This window comes from Salvelinus fontinalis, chromosome 6 (assembly GCF_029448725.1).
Source record: "Salvelinus fontinalis isolate EN_2023a chromosome 6, ASM2944872v1, whole genome shotgun sequence".
NCBI classification, from domain to species: domain Eukaryota; kingdom Metazoa; phylum Chordata; class Actinopteri; order Salmoniformes; family Salmonidae; genus Salvelinus; species Salvelinus fontinalis.
This window is the reverse complement of record NC_074670.1, coordinates 30,125,626-30,142,747: the sequence shown is the minus strand read 5'-3', so window position 1 is coordinate 30,142,747 and position 17,122 is coordinate 30,125,626. Positions and strand designations below refer to the sequence as shown.

The following is a 17,122-nucleotide window of genomic DNA, read 5'->3' as shown; positions in this document are numbered from 1 at the left end:
AGGAAGAAGCCACTGCTCCAACACTGCCATAAAAAAAGCCAGACTATGGTTTGCAACTGCACATGGGGAAAAAGATAATACTTTTTGGAGAAATGTCCTCTGGTCTGATGAAACAAAAATAGAACTGTTTGACCATAATGACGATTGTTATGTTTGGAGGAAAACGGGGAGGCTTGCAAGCCGAAGAACACCATCCCAACCGTGAAGCACGGGGTGGCAGTAACATGTTGTGGGGGTGTTTTGCTGCACGAGGGATAGGTGCACTTCACAAAATAGATGGCATCATGAGGGAGGAAAATTATGTGGATATATTGAAGCAACATCTCAAGACATTAGTCAGGAAGTTAAAGCTTGGTCGCAAATGGGTCTTCCAGATGGACAATGACCCCAACTATACCTCCGAAGTTGTGGCAAAATGGCTTAAGGACAACAAAGTCAAGGTAGTGGAGTGGCCATCCCAAAGCCCTGACTGCAATTTTTAGTAGGATTAAAAGTCAGGAATTGTGAAACTGAGTTTAAATGTATTTGGCTAAGGTGTATGTAAACTTCCAACTTCAACTGTAGATTGAATGATGTCTTGTGCTGTAGTTAACAACTCTGTGGCTGTGTTCGAGAGCATCAAAAATGACTACAGGTGACTGACTACCTGACTGACTGATCTACAAATCACATTGCATCATAAATAACAACTCATTATTTGTAGATCAGTCCGACACAATTTACCAATGATGCTTTGCAGTTTTGATTTTCTCGAACACGGCCAATGGGTAGTGCCAGAGATACATGTAAATAATGTTGAGATCGCCTTGTCTCTGCCCTAACAAGTCGTTCCAAAGGCGGAAAGGCAAGCGGTTTGTGGTTATCGCTGTATTCCCACGTGGACAGATGTTGAATGGAGTGGACCCTCTCGCTTCACCTCTTCTTCTCTGGTAGTGCTAAAACAATGTCATATCTGAATTCCTCCATCTTTATGCACCTTTGACAGGTTAATAATTGGTTACTTTTATCCGGGATCCTTGGGACGTCCCTACCCTAAACCATACTCTTAACTAACCCTTATCTTAACCGTTGGGGCTCTCGAGTGGCGCAGCAGTCTAAGGCACTGCATCTCAGTGCTAGAGGTGTCACTACAGACACCCTGGTTTGATTCCAGGCTGTATCACAACCGGCTGTGATTGGGAGTCCAATAGGGCGGCGCACAATTGGCCCAACGTCGTCCGGGGTTGGCCGGTGTAGGCTGTCATTGTAAATAAGAATTTGTTCTTAACTGACTTGCCTAGTTAAATCAACAACACAAAAATGGTGACAGAGTTGGGATGTCCCAAGGATACGATTTAGACTTACACAATTAATAGAACTTTGAGGAGGTAGGTGGGTTTTCTAGTAAATTACCTGGGGAATGGCAGGTAACTGAAAGGTTGCTGGATCGAATCCCAGAGCTGACTAGGTAAAAATTGGTTGTTCTGCCCCTGAACAAGGCAGGTAACCCACCGTTCCCCGGTAGGCTGTCATTGTAAATAAGAATTTGTTCTTAACTGACTTGCCCAGCTAAATGAGTTGAATAAATGGTGACAGAGTTGGGATGTCCCAAAGATACGATTTAGACAAACAATTAGGTTAAATCTTTTTTTCTTTTTTTTCAATGGGGACAAAGATGAAGATAGGCAGAAACTGAGAAATCACACTTGTAGGCGATGACATGGCGATGTATTTTCCTGGTTACTCGGAAAAATACGATGTAAAATCATGATGTCAGTGATTTTATGGTCGGAAAGTCGCAGCTCCTGAAAGAGGCCTGAGTTTCCGAGTTGGATGACCATTCAAAACGATTTTTCCCAGTCGGGGCTGTTTTTGTTTTGTTTTTCAAGTTCCTAGTTATTTTGAACGCACTGAAGTTGGAAATTTCCGAGTTCAATTGTTTTGAATGCGGTTGGAGTAATAACATGTTCAATTACTTAAGACATGGGCTCGACTATAGGTTGTGCCTTTAGATTTCGAGAAAATTAACAACTAAGAAATACTTTTTCACTTCTCTCTTTGACTTCTCAAACCCTTGCCTGGGCTGCGTTTCAAACTCATAAGACACACCCTCATCCACTTACCCTCGCCTTATGGGCCCTTGCCCGAATGTCCATTTAAAATTAATTATGTCCTCCCTCACCCCTTGCCCTGCAAGTGTAAACTCGTCAGACGTTATCAGAAGTGTCGACTTAATTTGGGGGCTGAGGGGAGAGGGTGTGTCTGTTAAGTGTTTGGAATGCAGCCTGGTCTGTTTAGCAAGCGTTCCCAGAAGTCTCGCGATGTTGCGTCTCTGAGTTGATAAACTGTGATATCGGTGCTTTCAAGACAACTGGGAACTCGGAAAAAACTAAGTCAAATCATGCCAGTGATCTTCAGGTCGGAAAGTTGCAGCTCTTGAAAGATGCTCCAGCTTCCAACTTTGAATCCCGATGACAGTTCAAAAGTGTTATCCCTCGAAGTCCCAGTTGTCATGAACGGACTGAAGTCGGATATTTCCGAGTTTCCAATTGTTGAACGCGTTATAAATGAAAATAGCAGACGCAACAGGGATCTGTAAACGTTGAAGAAGTATCCTAGATTATATCCTTGTATTTCCGTGTTTGTACATTAGATGTTCCCGACCTGGAAAAGGTGGACAAGTGGTAAATTGTCCGATTAAAATTGTTACAAATGTTGTCTAAATTAATGTTGAATAGGCGATTTGTGTTAACAGCAGTAGGCCTAATAAATGTAATCATTTGCAAGCTTCCATAGTTTTACTTTCAATTTCCATTGAAATACAAAACACAGATTTACAAGTGCAACTCAAATGTGGCTTGAAAAAAAGGCTATCATATATATTGTAATCATTGAATGTTGTCAATATTGTATTGATTTGTTTAAACTTTCAATGATGTTAGTCTAACTGAGATCAAATCTACTTTGCGGGACATAAGAAAGGCCCATTCTGTGCTAGTTACCGCTGTTTTTGTTCATTTGAAATTGTATTTCTAAACCAAGGACAACCTAAAGAAGACTTAGGCTATCTGTAATGCCATAATAAACACTAACACAATGTCTGCAGCTGTATTAAAGTATCAAGCTTTCAGTGTGTAGTTTGTTTTCTTCTCAGGTGTTTGTTGTCGTCAACCACCCAAATCAGGATCATCAACCATGTCCACCTCTATCACAACTGCAAATGGAGTTGTGGTAGTGACACAAGAGTTCCCCTTCGCGAAGAGTGGCAAGGCTTCAGTGCCACTTCTGAATGTCACTCCCCAAATCCAGAGTGCGCCCCCCGCTGTGCCACTGCCTACCACTAAAGTGTCAGAGATGACAAGGGTGTTCCTGCAGGTTCAGACACAATCTCTTGGGGTGAGAACATAATATTACTGTCCTTTTGTTTTTAGTGCTCATTCCATCCATTTGCCATTGGATTCAATCATCAGCTGTGATATTGTAGAGATCTATATTTAACATCCTTTGAGGGCAATTTGATTTAGAAGAAAACATCAAGGCTAAATTGTTAACCACTATTAGTTACCATTTCCACTATCGTTACTTAATGTTCCCCCGAATTACTGTTGTCTCAGATTGTGCAGATCGTCCTTGGATTGGTGTGCATGGTGGTGAGCCTGCTCTTCTCTCCCCTATCCTGTATGACCAGTTCCCACTCTTCATGGGAGTTGCTGTAAGTTCTGGGTCCCAAGGGGGCAAGTAATATCCAGCATGCTTAATGTTACACGGACACATGCAATTTTAGAGATGTTTCCTCAGAGTGAATCTGGCATCATCTATCTTACAGTAGTCCTATTGTAACCTAGAAAAGTAGGTGAACAAGCAGGATAAGTGACTTCAGATCAGCATTTATGGCCAAAGGGCATCCCACACCCACAGGAGACAGCAGAACTTGTGTTTATCTATAAAGTGTAGGCCTCTACAGTGGGTGACATTGGATGTGGCAGTTGATTGGACAGCATCACCTTAGCGTCATATGTCAATGGTCACCTAATAATCCCCAGTTTACAATTGGCTCATTCATCCCCCTCCTCTCCCCTGTAACTATTCCCCAGATCGTTGCTGCAAATGAGAACGTGTTCTCAGTCAACTTACCTTGTAAAATAAAATAAATAAATAAATAAATATTTGTGTTTTCTTTAAGAGTATGTCACCTTTGTTTCCACAGGTGAAGTAAAATGTCTCACTGAATGTAATGACTGCGATATTCACCATGGCGGGTTTTGGGCTTGCAGTATGTAGGACTCTTTTGTCCATGGAACTATTCTCTGTTGCTTTTAAAAAGTTCCACTTCAGCTGACCAGTCAGTCCAGAACTCTGGGGTTCGGATCTCGAGGTTCTACAGTACTTGGTCAAAGTACTGAAACAAGTCCAAATAACTAGCCACTAGCTCCCCACAGTGGTATCAATCATAATGGTTATCGGGTCCAGAACATTTGACCAATAGTGTAACTCACTAGGTCCCCACAACATCTGGCACTGTGTGTTGAAGCTGGCGCAGACACCGCTGTAGCAGTAGGAGGAGCCTTCCTCGCAGGGCTCGCCGTTCTGCAGGAACACGTTGGGAGGGCAGTAGGGAGAGGTACCGGTGCAGTGCTCTGGGAGGTCACACTCCCCCAGGGGCTGCCGACACATCCATCCACCTGAACGCAGCTGGTCAGACAGAGAAAATAGACAGTAGATCAGTAAAGGGGTTTATGATTTAGACCTTTGTTCAGCTTCTTGTGATAGATCATGTAACAGTTTAGTTTATTAGGATCACTATTAGCAATTGCACATGTGTAACGGTATAACTTTAAACCGTCCCCTCGCCCCGACACGGGCGCGAACCAGGGACCTTCTGCACACATCAACAACGGTCACCCACGAAGCATCGTTACCCATCGCTCCACAAAGGCCGCGGCCCTTGCAGAGCAAGGGGCAACACTACTTCTTGGTTTCAGAGCAAGTGACGTAACTGATTGAAACGCTATTAGCGCGTACCCGCTAACTAGCTAGCCATTTCACATCCGTTACACTCACCCCCCTTTCAACCTCCTCCTTTTCCGCAGCAACCAGTGATCCGGGTCAACAGTATCAATGTAACAGTATAACTTTAAACCGTCCCCTCGCCCCGTAAGGTTCCAGTGAAGGAGACAGAGGGAGAGAGGCTTGCCCACCTTGCAGTTGTCACAACAGATGCCTTTGGAGGAACACTGGGCCCCAGGAACTTTCCGAATGCACTGTATGTCCAAGCATACACCATACAAACTGGTCAAATACCCCTGCAAAGAGGATCACCCCTACTCCAATTTCTACTGAGACACGGTGGTAGGTATTTTCTTTAATACCACTGAATTCAAGCAAAGGCCAGATGTAGATTGGCTCTGTGTTGCTGCATCTGATAACATGACCATGACACTGGTGTGGTGTGTAAATGTCTCCTCTGTTGTGTCTCTGCATGGCTTCCTTCCTGTGAAGCTCCTGATCAATGGCATGCTGAGCATTCTGATTGGTTTCTTGGTGCTGGAGATGCTGATCAGTGTGATGGTTATTACGTATGGGCTGTGCACCACGGGTACCGACGGCCCAGAGGTAAGAACCATCTCACAACCAACCCAATTTTGATTTTTTTTCACTAATTGGTCTTTTGACCAATCGGATCAGCTCTGAAAAAGATCTGATGTGATTGGTCAAAAGAACAATTAGTGTAAAAAATATCAGAATTGGGCTGCCTGTCTAAACGCAGCCTTTTTGTCACTTTCTGATTAGGTGACTAGATTCACTAAGATTATATATGTCCCTCTCCTCCCTGCTCAGGTCCCTCAGGAAGAGACTGACACCCCTCTGTGTGTTCCCAGCAGCACTGCAGACCCCCCTGTGCTCCCCTGGCACTCAGAGTGAAGTCACTACAGTGGTGACACTGCCATGAAACAGTCCGACATAATGATAAAGGGCAACTCTTTGGCCTAGTGGCAAGAAAAAAAAGGGAAGAAACGAATACCTTACTGTTATGCTTGCCTTTCTTGCACTAAAACACTTGTACTTGTGTTTTCTTACTAGTACTGATTCTGATGAAAGCTGCTTCGTTGAGGAAAGTTTAATTTACAATGATTGTGATATGCGGTTGTCTTACCTAGTACATTAAGTTAAATAGCTCTGGATTTCTACTAAGCTATGTAAAAGACCAGATGCTGCTGGAAGTGGTGTTGGAGGGCCAGTAGGAGGCACTCTTTCCTCTGGTCTAAAAAATGTCCCAATGCCCCAGGGCAGTGATTGGGTTAGGACACTGCCCTGTGTAGGGTGCCGTCTTTCGGATGGGACGTTAAACGGGTGTCCTGACTCTCTGAGGTCATTAAAGATCCCATGGCACTTATCGTAAGAGTAGGGGTGTTAACCCCGGTGTCCTGGCTAAATTCCCAATCTGGCCCTCAAACCATCATGGTCACCTAATAATCCCCAGTTTACAATTGGCTCATTCATCCCCCTCCTCTCCCCTGTAACTATTCCCCAGGTCGTTGCTGCAAATGAGAACGTGTTCTCAGTCAACTTACCTGGTAAAATAACGGTAAAATAAAATAAAATAAATAAATAACAAATATTTTAAGGTCATACCAAGGATTATTTAGCTATTTGATTTAGAATTTTAAGACCCCTTGAAGAATCCCCCAAAATATATTTAAAAAATATTTGATGAAAAATTGTATTTGGCCCATACAAATGCAATGAATAACAAATTCACTACATTGAACAACAGATAGTCCCCCCCAGAAAATCTAAAGGAAGTTTGTTCTTAACTGTCTGAGAGCTATAACAAATATCAGGAACATTTATTTGTATTATTATTTGTATTTATTTGTACATGTATTTAACTCATTATTTTTGGCACTAAACAGTGTCCATATATACTTACATAATTTTTTAAAACTGGTACTGGCGACCTTCAGACGAGTCTTGTGAGTCCTGTGGGTATCCTAAAGCAAAATAACACATGTAGGGTCATATTAGTGTGTAGCCCAAACAGTTCGTACACTACAGACAAAAGGTGGCAGATCGGCAGTAAGATTATGGGGGTCATAGAACAAAACGGAGAATATCATCGTGAGTCTTATCTTTCCATAGAGGGGTCATACTTTTTTTTTTAAATCAGACGCTACATATGGTTTTGTGAGAAGACCGATTTTCGGGATGTCTCATCTGACAAACACTTCTCTAGCTAGCTCTGTCACTTTTCATGGCAGATGCGGAAGTGCGACATAGGCGGATATGGTGGATTGAGAAACATTATGCTAAAACTGCGCTGTTTACATGATGAATGCATAATTTTTATTTAGCCTTTATTTAACAAGGCAAGTCCGTTATGAACGAATTATTATTTACAATGACGACCTAACCCTGCCAAACCCGGACGGCGCTGGGCCAATTACGGCCGGATGTGATACAGCCTGGATTCGAACCAGGGACTGTAGTGACTTCTCTTGCACTGAGATGCAGTGCCTTAGACCGCTGCGCCTCTCGGGAGCTAAAACATAAATAAAATAAAATCCATCTCATTCTCCAGTACATTAGATCTTACATAGATATACCTTACATTATTGGTATCAGTAGATTTGAACTGTTTAGTTGTGTTTTTCAAAATTGTTATTTTAGGCTGTTTTATTTTACTGAAGCATCTTCAAAATAATATTGGTCTTTGGTGCCACCTACTGGATTAATACTACACTGAATGGGGCGGCACATGGGTGCAACCACAGTCATAGAGGAAGAGGGGAAGCTAGAGGTTTCACTCTCGCCAAAATCTGTCCAAAATAAGGCCAACGCGTTTCTATTGGTTACTTTTTGACATAAACTTGTCGCCTGTCTTCCTGCCTTTGGGACAACGACTCCCATTGTTAGGGCGGAGATATGAGCATCTCGTCATTATATACAGATCTCTGCCACAGTGTCACGTATTTGGTAGATGGGGAGCTCAGTGTCAGAAAGTTATGAGGTAGATAATGCTACCTCCCCCCAAGGAAGTGTGATTCGTTTTTTGTTGTTCTCCATTATAATTGATTACGTATTCTCTCAGGGAGAACAGATATTGGGAGGTCTTTGTTTGCGGACGACAGGGCACTGGAAGAGAGGGAGAAATATTCCCCATAAAGTCAGGAGAGTTCAAGAAGGATCAGAGAAGTTGAACATTAGTCCCACAGGTGGGGCTTCAAGTTCTCAGTTGAGAAAACCAGAGGTATGGACTTGAGTCACATGACTTGGACTCGAGTCAGACTCGATTCACAAATATGATGACTTGCAACTTGACTTTGACTTTAACACCAATGACTCGTGACTTAACTTGGACCTGAGCCTTTTGACTCAAACTAACTTGATACCCTCCCCAAGCCCAAATATATAAAATTATGCTATTAAAAAAAGTGTGCAGCGCATCAACTCTTCATTTAACGGATAACAACTTGAATCGGACAGCAGCCAATCAAATTGTGCCAGCTGAGAAAAAGTTGTGCGTGGCAGTGCAGAGGAACATTGGTGGGTGAATTCAGACGGAGCCCTTGGAAAGATGATACTCCAAATTATTATGGTCGGATATAAAGACTACACTGTAGTCAACAAAAAACAGATTCCAACTTGCAAAACATGTGGGAAGAAAATTACAGACGGAGGCGCAACAACTTCCAACTTTGTTCGACATTTGAAGCTGCACAAAGAACGATAAGTCGTGGCGAATATAGCCGACAGCTATATATAACTTAACGTAACATTAAATCAATGAGCCTCCACACAGCAGTCAGTGCGGGAACGTGATCATTGCACCCAAGATTGAGCTACATGTAGCCTAAATCCTGCCTGATGTTACTGCTGTTCTGAAAACCATTGACATATGTTAGCCTACTGTAACCACACAGAGAGAGAGAGAGTGTGCGCGTGTTAAGGTTGGGCGATTGTGTAAAAGCTTACATCGCCCGATTGCGCCCTACTAGCGATCCTCGATAGTCGATCGAAATACATGGCTACCCATGTATTTCCATTGAAATAAAGTTTATTTGGAAAATAATAAATATATATATTTTTAAAAGCATTCATGATTTGCTTAAATGTAATATACTAACTATTACTCTTGTTAAAAATATGAAATTGTATTACATTTGGTGAACAGCACATTGGACTCGAAACTCAAATTTTAGGACTTGAGACTTGACTCGGACTTGCCTGTCTTGATTTTTGACTTGACTGCTAAGACTTGAGAATGACATTCAAAACAAATGACAAGAATTGTGGAATAGGGAGGGAAAGGGAAGACTCCTGTGTAAGATCCAGGACAATGTGAGGGCAGGGAGGCCCTCAGGTCGAGAGAGAAGGGAGGAACGTTGAATCACAAGGCTCTGGGACACACAAAGCTCAACAGTACAAAACATCTGCCTGGGTGTGATCACTGTCAGGAGAAGATGGAGACAATGGGAAACGTGTTATTTCAGTGCCAGCACAATGGGAGGGATTGTTATCAGATTTAAGGGCAAATATATAATATATGTCATTTAGCAGATGCTTTTATCTAAAGCAACTTTGTCATTTGTGCATACATTTTATGTATGGGTGGTCCAGAGAATCAAACCCACAACCATGGCATTACAAGCACCATGCTCTACCAACTGAGCTACAATGGTATAGAAGGGTCAAGCTTAAGCTAATAGCCGAGAAAATCTTCAGTATTTAAACATGTTAGTTTCCTTAAAGGAAAACTACACCCAAAACCTATCTTTCGGTATAGGTTTCATTCATCTTTTTTTTTTTTTACATTGTCAGCATTCTTTCAAAATACAGAAATACAGAAGGTATGATGCATTTTGCATCACATGATGTTGTCTTTTCCATCATATGATTCATAATGCATCATATCAGCTGTATTTCTGTATTGTGAAAGTTATACTGTATATCTTTAAAACCTTATTGATGACATGCAACACATTTTGATATCAGCAATGGACTAAGGAAAAAAATACAAAAATATGTTTTTGGGGTGGAATTTTCAGGAGATGAGAATAGTGGGTAGGATTTAGAGTTTTTAGACTTTCCTTTTCTCTGGTCCACACTCCAGTCCAGTGTGTTGCGGTAAAGAACATTTAAGTTGGTTGCGAACCGCCATATGTAAACCAAAGAAGAAGAAGAGCCACATGTGATTTCGATGTAGCCAATGAATGTAGGTAGCTAGCTACGTGTACATTTGTGTTTATATTCCTTGGACATGACAGCCAGCCATAGAAACTAAGAAGAACAGTGGGCAGGAAACAATTTTGTTGCATGAACCGTCCACCTAGTTAACAAGGCAGGAGACCACTGGATAGATAGTTAGCTAATACAGCTTGGGAATTGATCAGCATAACGGCTAGCTATAGAGTTAACTTGGTTGTCAATACTTCAGTTAACTGCAGTGGGATGTCAATTGCGCTACTCATTTGAACAAATGTGTAATGTGGTAATATTAGCTAGCTAGCTAACGTGCATTGCCATTCTTATATTGCTATCAGAAATCTGATTTGTTATCGCTCGCAGGATTATTTGACAAATTGTTTTGTAAATCAGGCTAGCCAACTGTCACCTGCATTAAACTACTGTATCTATCAATAAGGAGAATAATTGACAACCATGGAAAAAGTCACGAAAATTCTGGTTCATCTGTCGAAGAATAATGTCGCACCGCAATGTGCCAGTTTTGTACAGGTCAGTTGTGCATGTGCTATGTTTTTGCTTTGTTGTCGCTTCAACACTAGCCAAATGCCAATGTCACGTGGAATTTATCAAAACGAGGGGCTATGGTAGTGTTTGGTTTTACTGTAGTACCATTTTAAAGGGGTAGGTCACCCAAATTAAAAGGTTAAATACAAAATAAAACAATAATTCTGTACATATACACTACATGACCAAAAGTATGTGACAACTTCACATCAAACATCTAATTGCAAAATCATGGGCATTACTATGGAGTTTGTGCCCCCTCTCCTCCCTCCCTCTGCTCCACTTCAATAATAGCCTCCACTCTTCTAGGAAGGCTTTCCACTAGCTGTTGGAACATTGCTGCAGGGACTTGCTTCTATTTAGCCACGAGCATTAGTGAGGTCGGGCACTGATGTTGGGCTCGCAGTCGGCGTTCCAATTCATCCCAAAGCTGTTCGATGGGGTTTAGGTCAGGGCTCTGCCGGCCAGTCAAGTTCTTCCACACCGATCTCAACAAACTATTTTTGTATGGACCTCCCTTTATACACGGGAGCATTGTCATGCGGAAACAGGAAAGGGTCTTCCCCAAACTGTTGCCACAAAGTTGGAGGCACAGAGTCATCTGGAATGTCATTGTATGCTGTAGCGTTAAGATTTCCATTCACTGGAACTAAGGGGCCTAGCCCAAACCATGAATAACAGCCACAGACCATTATTCCTCCTCCAAACTTTATAGTTGGCACTATGCTTTGGGGCAGGTAGCGTTCTTCTGGCATCCTCCAAACCCAGATTCATCTGTCGGACTGCCAGATGGTGAAGCATGATTCATCACTCCAGAGAATGGATTTCCACTGCTCCCGAGTCAAATGGTGGCAAGCTTTACACCACTCCAGCCGACACTTAGTGATTTTAGGCTTATGTGCAGCTGCTCGGCCATGGAAACCCATTTCATGAAGCTCCCGGCGAACAGTTCTGATTTTGCTTCCAGAGGCAGTTTGGAACTAGGTACTGAGTCTTGCAACTTAGGACAGACAGTTTTTTACGCACTACGTGCTTCGGCACTCGGCAGTCCCGTTCTATGAGCTTGTGTGGCCTACCACTTCGCGTTGTTGCTCCTAGACGTTTCCACTTCACAATAACAGCACTTACAGTGGCAAGAAAAAGTATGTGAACCCTTTGGAAATACCTGGATTTCTGCATAAATTGGTCATAAAATTTGATCTGATCTTCATCTAGGTCACAACAATAGACACTCTGCTTAAACTAATAACACACAAACAATGATATGTTTTCATGTCTTTATTGAACACACACTGTAAACACTCACAGTGCAGGGTGGACAAAGTATGTGAAACCTTGGATTCAATAACTGGTTGACTCTCCAATAACCTCAACCAAACATTTTTTGTAGTTGCGGATCAGACCTGCACAACGATCAGGAGGAATTTTGGACCATTCCTTTTTACCAAACTGTTTTAGTTAAGCAATATTCTTGGGATGTCTGGTGTGAACTGCTCTCTTGAGGTCATGCCACAGCATCTCAATCGGGTTGAGGTCAGGACTCTGACTGGGCCACTCCAGAAGGCGTATTTTCTTCTGTTGAAGCCATTCTGTTGATTTACTTCTGTGTTTTGGGTCGTTGTCCTGTTGCATCACCTGACTTCTGTTGAGCTTCAATTGACAGACAGATAGCCTAACATTCTCCTGCCAAATGTCTTGATAAACTTATGAATTAATTTTTCCGTCAGTGATGGCAAGCTGTCCAGGCCCTGAGGCAGCAAAGCAGCCCCAAACCATGATGCTCCCTCCACCATACTTTTTGGTGGAGGGTTTTGATGTTGGTGTGCTGTGCCTTTTTTCCTCCACACATAGTGTTGTGTGTTCCTTCCAAACAACGCAACTGTAGTTTCATCTATCCACAGAATATTTTGCCAGTTGCACTTTTGCAAACTTCAGACTTGCAATAGTGTTTTTTTGGGACAGCAGTGGCTTCTTCTGTGGTGTCCTCCCATGAACACCATTCTTGTTTAGTGTTTTACATATCGTAGACTTGTCAGAGATGTTAGCATGTTCCAGAGATTTCTGTAAGTCTTTAGCTGACACTAGGATTCTTCATAAACCTCATTGAGCATTCTGCGCTGTGCTTTTGCAGTCATCTTTGCAGGATTGCCACTCCTAGGGAAATTAGCAACAGTGCTGAACTTTCTCAATTTATAGACAATTTGTCTTACTGTGGACTGATGAACATCAAGGCTTTTAGAGATACTTTTGTAACCCTTTCCAGCTTTATGCAAGTCAACAATTCTTAATCGTAGGTATTCTAACATCTCTTTTGGTCAAGGCATGGTTCACATGAGGCAATGCTTCTTGTGAATAGCAAACTCAAATGTTGTTTTTTTATAGGACAAGGCAGTTCTAACCAACATCTCCAATCTTGTCTCATTGATGACTCCAGTTAGCTTTTGTAGAAGTCATTAGCCTAGGGGTTCACATACTTTTTCCAACCTACACTGAATGTTTAAATGATCTATTCAATATAGACAAGAAATCCAGGTAATTCCTAAAGGTTCACGTACTTTTTCTTGCCACTGTAGAGTTGCCCGGGGCAGCTCTAGCAGGGCAGAAATTTGACGAATTGAGTTGTTGGAAAGGTGGCGTCCTATGACGGTGACTTACTGAGCTCTTCAGTAAGGCCATTCTACTGACAATGTTTATCTATGGAGATTAAATTACTGTGTGCTCGATTTTATACACCTGTCAGCAACAGGTGCGGCTGAAATAGCCAAATCCACTAATTTGAAGGGGCGTCCACATACTTTTGTATATATAGTGTATATTTCCTTAATCTATGGGCCAAAGATTGCCATCCATTATCAGGATTTGTATATTGATAACCAAAAAACAATGACTGAATGGACCCATACCAGGCCCAGTACTTTCCCCTCCAAAATACATTGAAATCAAGTCATTTAGATAAATGGTTAGCCTTTATTCTTGTAGTTGCCGATTCTTCAAAGGTTGTTATATGAGGTGAATTATGCAACAGTTAAAAAAAACATATTTTTTTAACACTTAATTTTCTGTTAGAGCATAACAGGTCATTTTACAGAGACTCTTGATGATGAGGTGGAGGTGAAGTGTTCTTTGGAGAACAATCGCTTTATACTGTGTGACTGCGAGAAGGGGAGAGGAATTCCTCTAAAGGTAATGGCTCAACGGAATACATTCAATTTAATAAAATTATAGGTTTAATTGTTTTATCAGTTGTGGCCACATCCCATATAAATAATTGTTGTTTGACTGAAAAAAGTGTAATGGAAAATGTTTGAGTTTATTTGGTTGATATTTGTTTTTTTCTCAGAGGGCAACCTTTTGCCCCTTCAAGTATCTGTCTGTCGCAGAGGCAGCTGCAATCCCATTGGATGTTCAGAGCCGCGGAGTGGACGTGGGGGTTGCTATTCTTTTGCAGTCAGCCAATCAGAAGGTGTTGTTAACTCGACGGGGGTCCAGTCTCCGCATTTTCCCCAATGTGTGGGTTCCACCAGGTATGGCATCTTTCTGCGGAAGTAACCTTTTAAAATGAAATAGCATTCCATAGAACGACACTTTGGGTAACCCAATTAACTTTAGTGTTGTTTCCTGATATTGAAAGGGTGATTTGTTTTCATTTTTTCAGGTGGCCATGTGGAACTGGATGAGAGGGTAACGTTTCTAGTTGCTATAGCTATTAAACAGTGGAAGATAAAATTGATTATTCCCCATAAGTGTCTTTGCCTGTGGTTTCAACACCCTCATGGTCTCTGGGGTCAATTCCCTTCAATCAAGCTTGGTGTGTGTGTTTGCCTCATATCTCTCTTGTTTGTCAGCTCCTGGACGCAGGGCTGAGGGAGCTGAGGGAGGAGACAGGACTGAAGCTGGACCCTGGAGACGTCTCAGCTCAGCTGCTGGGGCTCTGGGAGGTGGGAAATCACTGCCACTACACATCACATTTCTAGGTCCAGGGAATAGTTTGTTAAATAATAATAATATGTAAATGCATTAGAAAAAATCTACTGGCCACAATTCCACAGACATTTGATACATTCTGATTTGTTTGACAGTCCTGTTTGCTCATGTTCTGTTTCTCTTCACAGTCAGTTTTTCCACCCATGCTGAGCAGAGGAATGCCACAGAGGCACCATGTGGTCACTTACATGCTCCTAAACACCTCCCTCACACACCAGCAGCTCCAGGTATCTGCCTCACTGTCCTGTATGTCTGTCTATCTGTCTGCCTGTCCATATTCCTTTCTGGTGTTATCATTAAAGGCACACAAAGCCAAATCAAAGAGAAGGCCTCTGACTCACTAAAGACTATCTTTGTTCTAGGCCTCTCTGCACCCCGAGCCTGCTGAGGTCAGTGGCTGTCTGTGGGTGGACGCCTCGCTGGTCAAGGCCATCGTGTCCTACGTGGACGGAGAGGAGGGTTCTGTGACACCGTTGGAGGGCCTGGCTCCAACCATAAGGTACATCACATCCACAAAGTAATGCACTCAAAACATAAACAGAAAAAATTGATTATATAGTGTACCATTGATAAGTATTTGTGAAAAAAGTTTTACTGGGCTAATTTCCTCTGACATGAATTATTTCATTGGGTTCCTCTTAACAATGTTGGTATTTTGTTTCTGTGGTGTTGGTTCTGCAGTGTATTGGAGGTCTCTCCGGAAGGTGGGCTCAGTGAGTCAATTTTGCCATTGTCTGTTTTGTGTAACCGGGCCCCGAATAGCGGAGAAGATGTGGAGCGTGTCAGCACTGGTACCAAATACGCCCTGGAGCTCTGGCTTAAGAACCTGGAGGGACAGGGGACCCGATGTTAACTGTCTTCACTAAACCTGGACGTCTAGCCCTGTGATGAAGTGACTTCCTGGAGTATGACATCACTTCCTGGAGTTTGCCTTAACCGGTGAAGGTCACCTAAAGTGAACTATCATCTTTCAAAAAATCTTGTATGTATTAACCAATAATGAACTTTGGGTGAACTATCCCTTTAATATCTACAGCAACACCTACAAGTCTTATATGGCTGTTTGAGGGCTTTGCATGAGCTATCAATGTTGTGCGTAAGAACAGTTTTTATTGCAAGGGTGTTGTTGTTAGTGATGAAATGTTATGAACAAAGTGGATTTATACTGCAGATGCTTTTATGATCATTATATTCCATTTGCGCCTTGAAGCCACAAGATGGCAATGCATAGCCTACACAGTGATTTCACGTTTGGAAACAAGCGCAAAACAATCAGAATTCTGATTTAAGTTTACATAATTATCTTGACTTGTAAATAATAATGTGTTCTTAACTGACTCGCCTGGTTAAATAAAAATGTATAAAAATATTTAAATGTTTCTAAATGTAATTATTTTCCTCAACCAGCATTTTTTTTTTTTTATTATTATTATTTTTTTAAATACATTTTATCCCCTTTTCTCCCCAATTTTCGTGGTATCCAATCGCTAGTAATTACTATCTTGTCTCATCGCTACAACTCCCGTACGGGCTCGGGAGAGACGAAGGTCGAAAGCCATGCGTCCTCCGAGGCACAACCCAACCAAGCCGCACTGCTTCTTTAACACAGCGCGCCTCCAACCCGGAAGCCAGCCGCACCAATGTGTCGGAGGAAACACCGTGCACCTGGCCCCCTTGGTTAGCGCGCACTGCGCCCAGCCCGCCACAGGAGTCGCTGGAGCGCGATGAGACAAGGAAATCCCTACCGGCCAAACCCTCCCTAACCCGGACGACGCTAGCCCAATTGTGCGTCGCCCCACGGACCTCCCGGTCGCGGCCGGCTGCGTCAACCAGCATATTTACAATGTTTATTTTTTTTATTTTTTTACTATACTCAGACAGAAGTTAGGTCTCAGTTAGTTAGGTTAAGTCTTCATTGTAAAGATTAACACATAAATATGGTATTGTACTTTCAACTGAAGATATCCAATATTTTTTGCAGTGATTCAATAATTAGCATTTAAAGACTAAATTTTTATATGTCATAAGTGGAAGGTGTGTGTGTCATATAACGAAACCTCTTTTCACCCACACCCAGATTAATATACTGTACATTATGGCAACCTCACCCATGGATAAGCTACTGGGAAATATGCTTACTTTGTTCTTTGGCTGCATTTAGACATACAGCCCAATTCTGATATTTTTCCTACCAATTGGTCTTTGACCAATCACATCAGATATTTTTCAGAGCTGATCTGATTGTTCCAAAGACCAATTAGTGGGAAAAATAATAATCAAAATTGGGCTGCCTTTGTGAAGCAGCCTTGGTGTGTCAGCTGTTTATGTAGGATTTAACAGCTACTGTTACTGCGTTGCAGTCTCATGGTTGATCATTTGAACGCAAATCGACCAATTTCAAAGCGAAGTC

The 17,122-nt window shown here is 42.2% G+C and overlaps 1 protein-coding gene and 2 long non-coding RNA genes across 5 annotated transcripts; 2 read left to right on the top strand and 1 right to left on the bottom strand.

The window, feature by feature from the left end:
* Positions 1 to 2,575: 2,575 nt before the first annotated feature.
* Positions 2,576 to 6,943, top strand: LOC129857610 (uncharacterized). Of its 2 annotated transcripts, XR_008759924.1 has the most exons (5): positions 2,576 to 2,663; positions 3,134 to 3,375; positions 3,594 to 5,328; positions 5,479 to 5,592; positions 5,818 to 6,943. It is a non-coding gene; the product is annotated as an uncharacterized LOC129857610 (long non-coding RNA). The 2 variants fall into 2 exon arrangements; XR_008759923.1 differs by having other exon boundaries at positions 3,134 to 5,328.
* LOC129857611 (uncharacterized) lies at positions 4,583 to 7,230 on the bottom strand. Its single transcript, XR_008759925.1, has 3 exons — positions 7,131 to 7,230; positions 6,911 to 6,971; positions 4,583 to 4,671 (listed from the first exon to the last, which is right to left on the bottom strand). It is a non-coding gene; the product is annotated as an uncharacterized LOC129857611 (long non-coding RNA).
* Positions 7,231 to 10,159: 2,929 nt separating this feature from the next.
* On the top strand, positions 10,160 to 16,081 carry LOC129857606 (nucleoside diphosphate-linked moiety X motif 17-like). Of its 2 annotated transcripts, XM_055926037.1 has the most exons (9): positions 10,160 to 10,192; positions 10,622 to 10,713; positions 13,795 to 13,911; positions 14,069 to 14,252; positions 14,384 to 14,409; positions 14,574 to 14,666; positions 14,841 to 14,939; positions 15,075 to 15,211; positions 15,394 to 16,081. In XM_055926037.1, the coding sequence occupies exons 2-9, from the start codon at positions 10,639 to 10,641 to the stop codon at positions 15,563 to 15,565; spliced, it is 903 nt and encodes a 300-aa protein (XP_055782012.1). In that variant the 5' UTR covers positions 10,160 to 10,192; positions 10,622 to 10,638; the 3' UTR covers positions 15,566 to 16,081. The 2 variants fall into 2 exon arrangements, with proteins under 2 accessions (XP_055782012.1, XP_055782011.1); XM_055926036.1 differs by lacking the exon at positions 10,160 to 10,192 and having other exon boundaries at positions 10,203 to 10,713.
* The last annotated feature ends 1,041 nt before the right edge of the window (positions 16,082 to 17,122 follow it).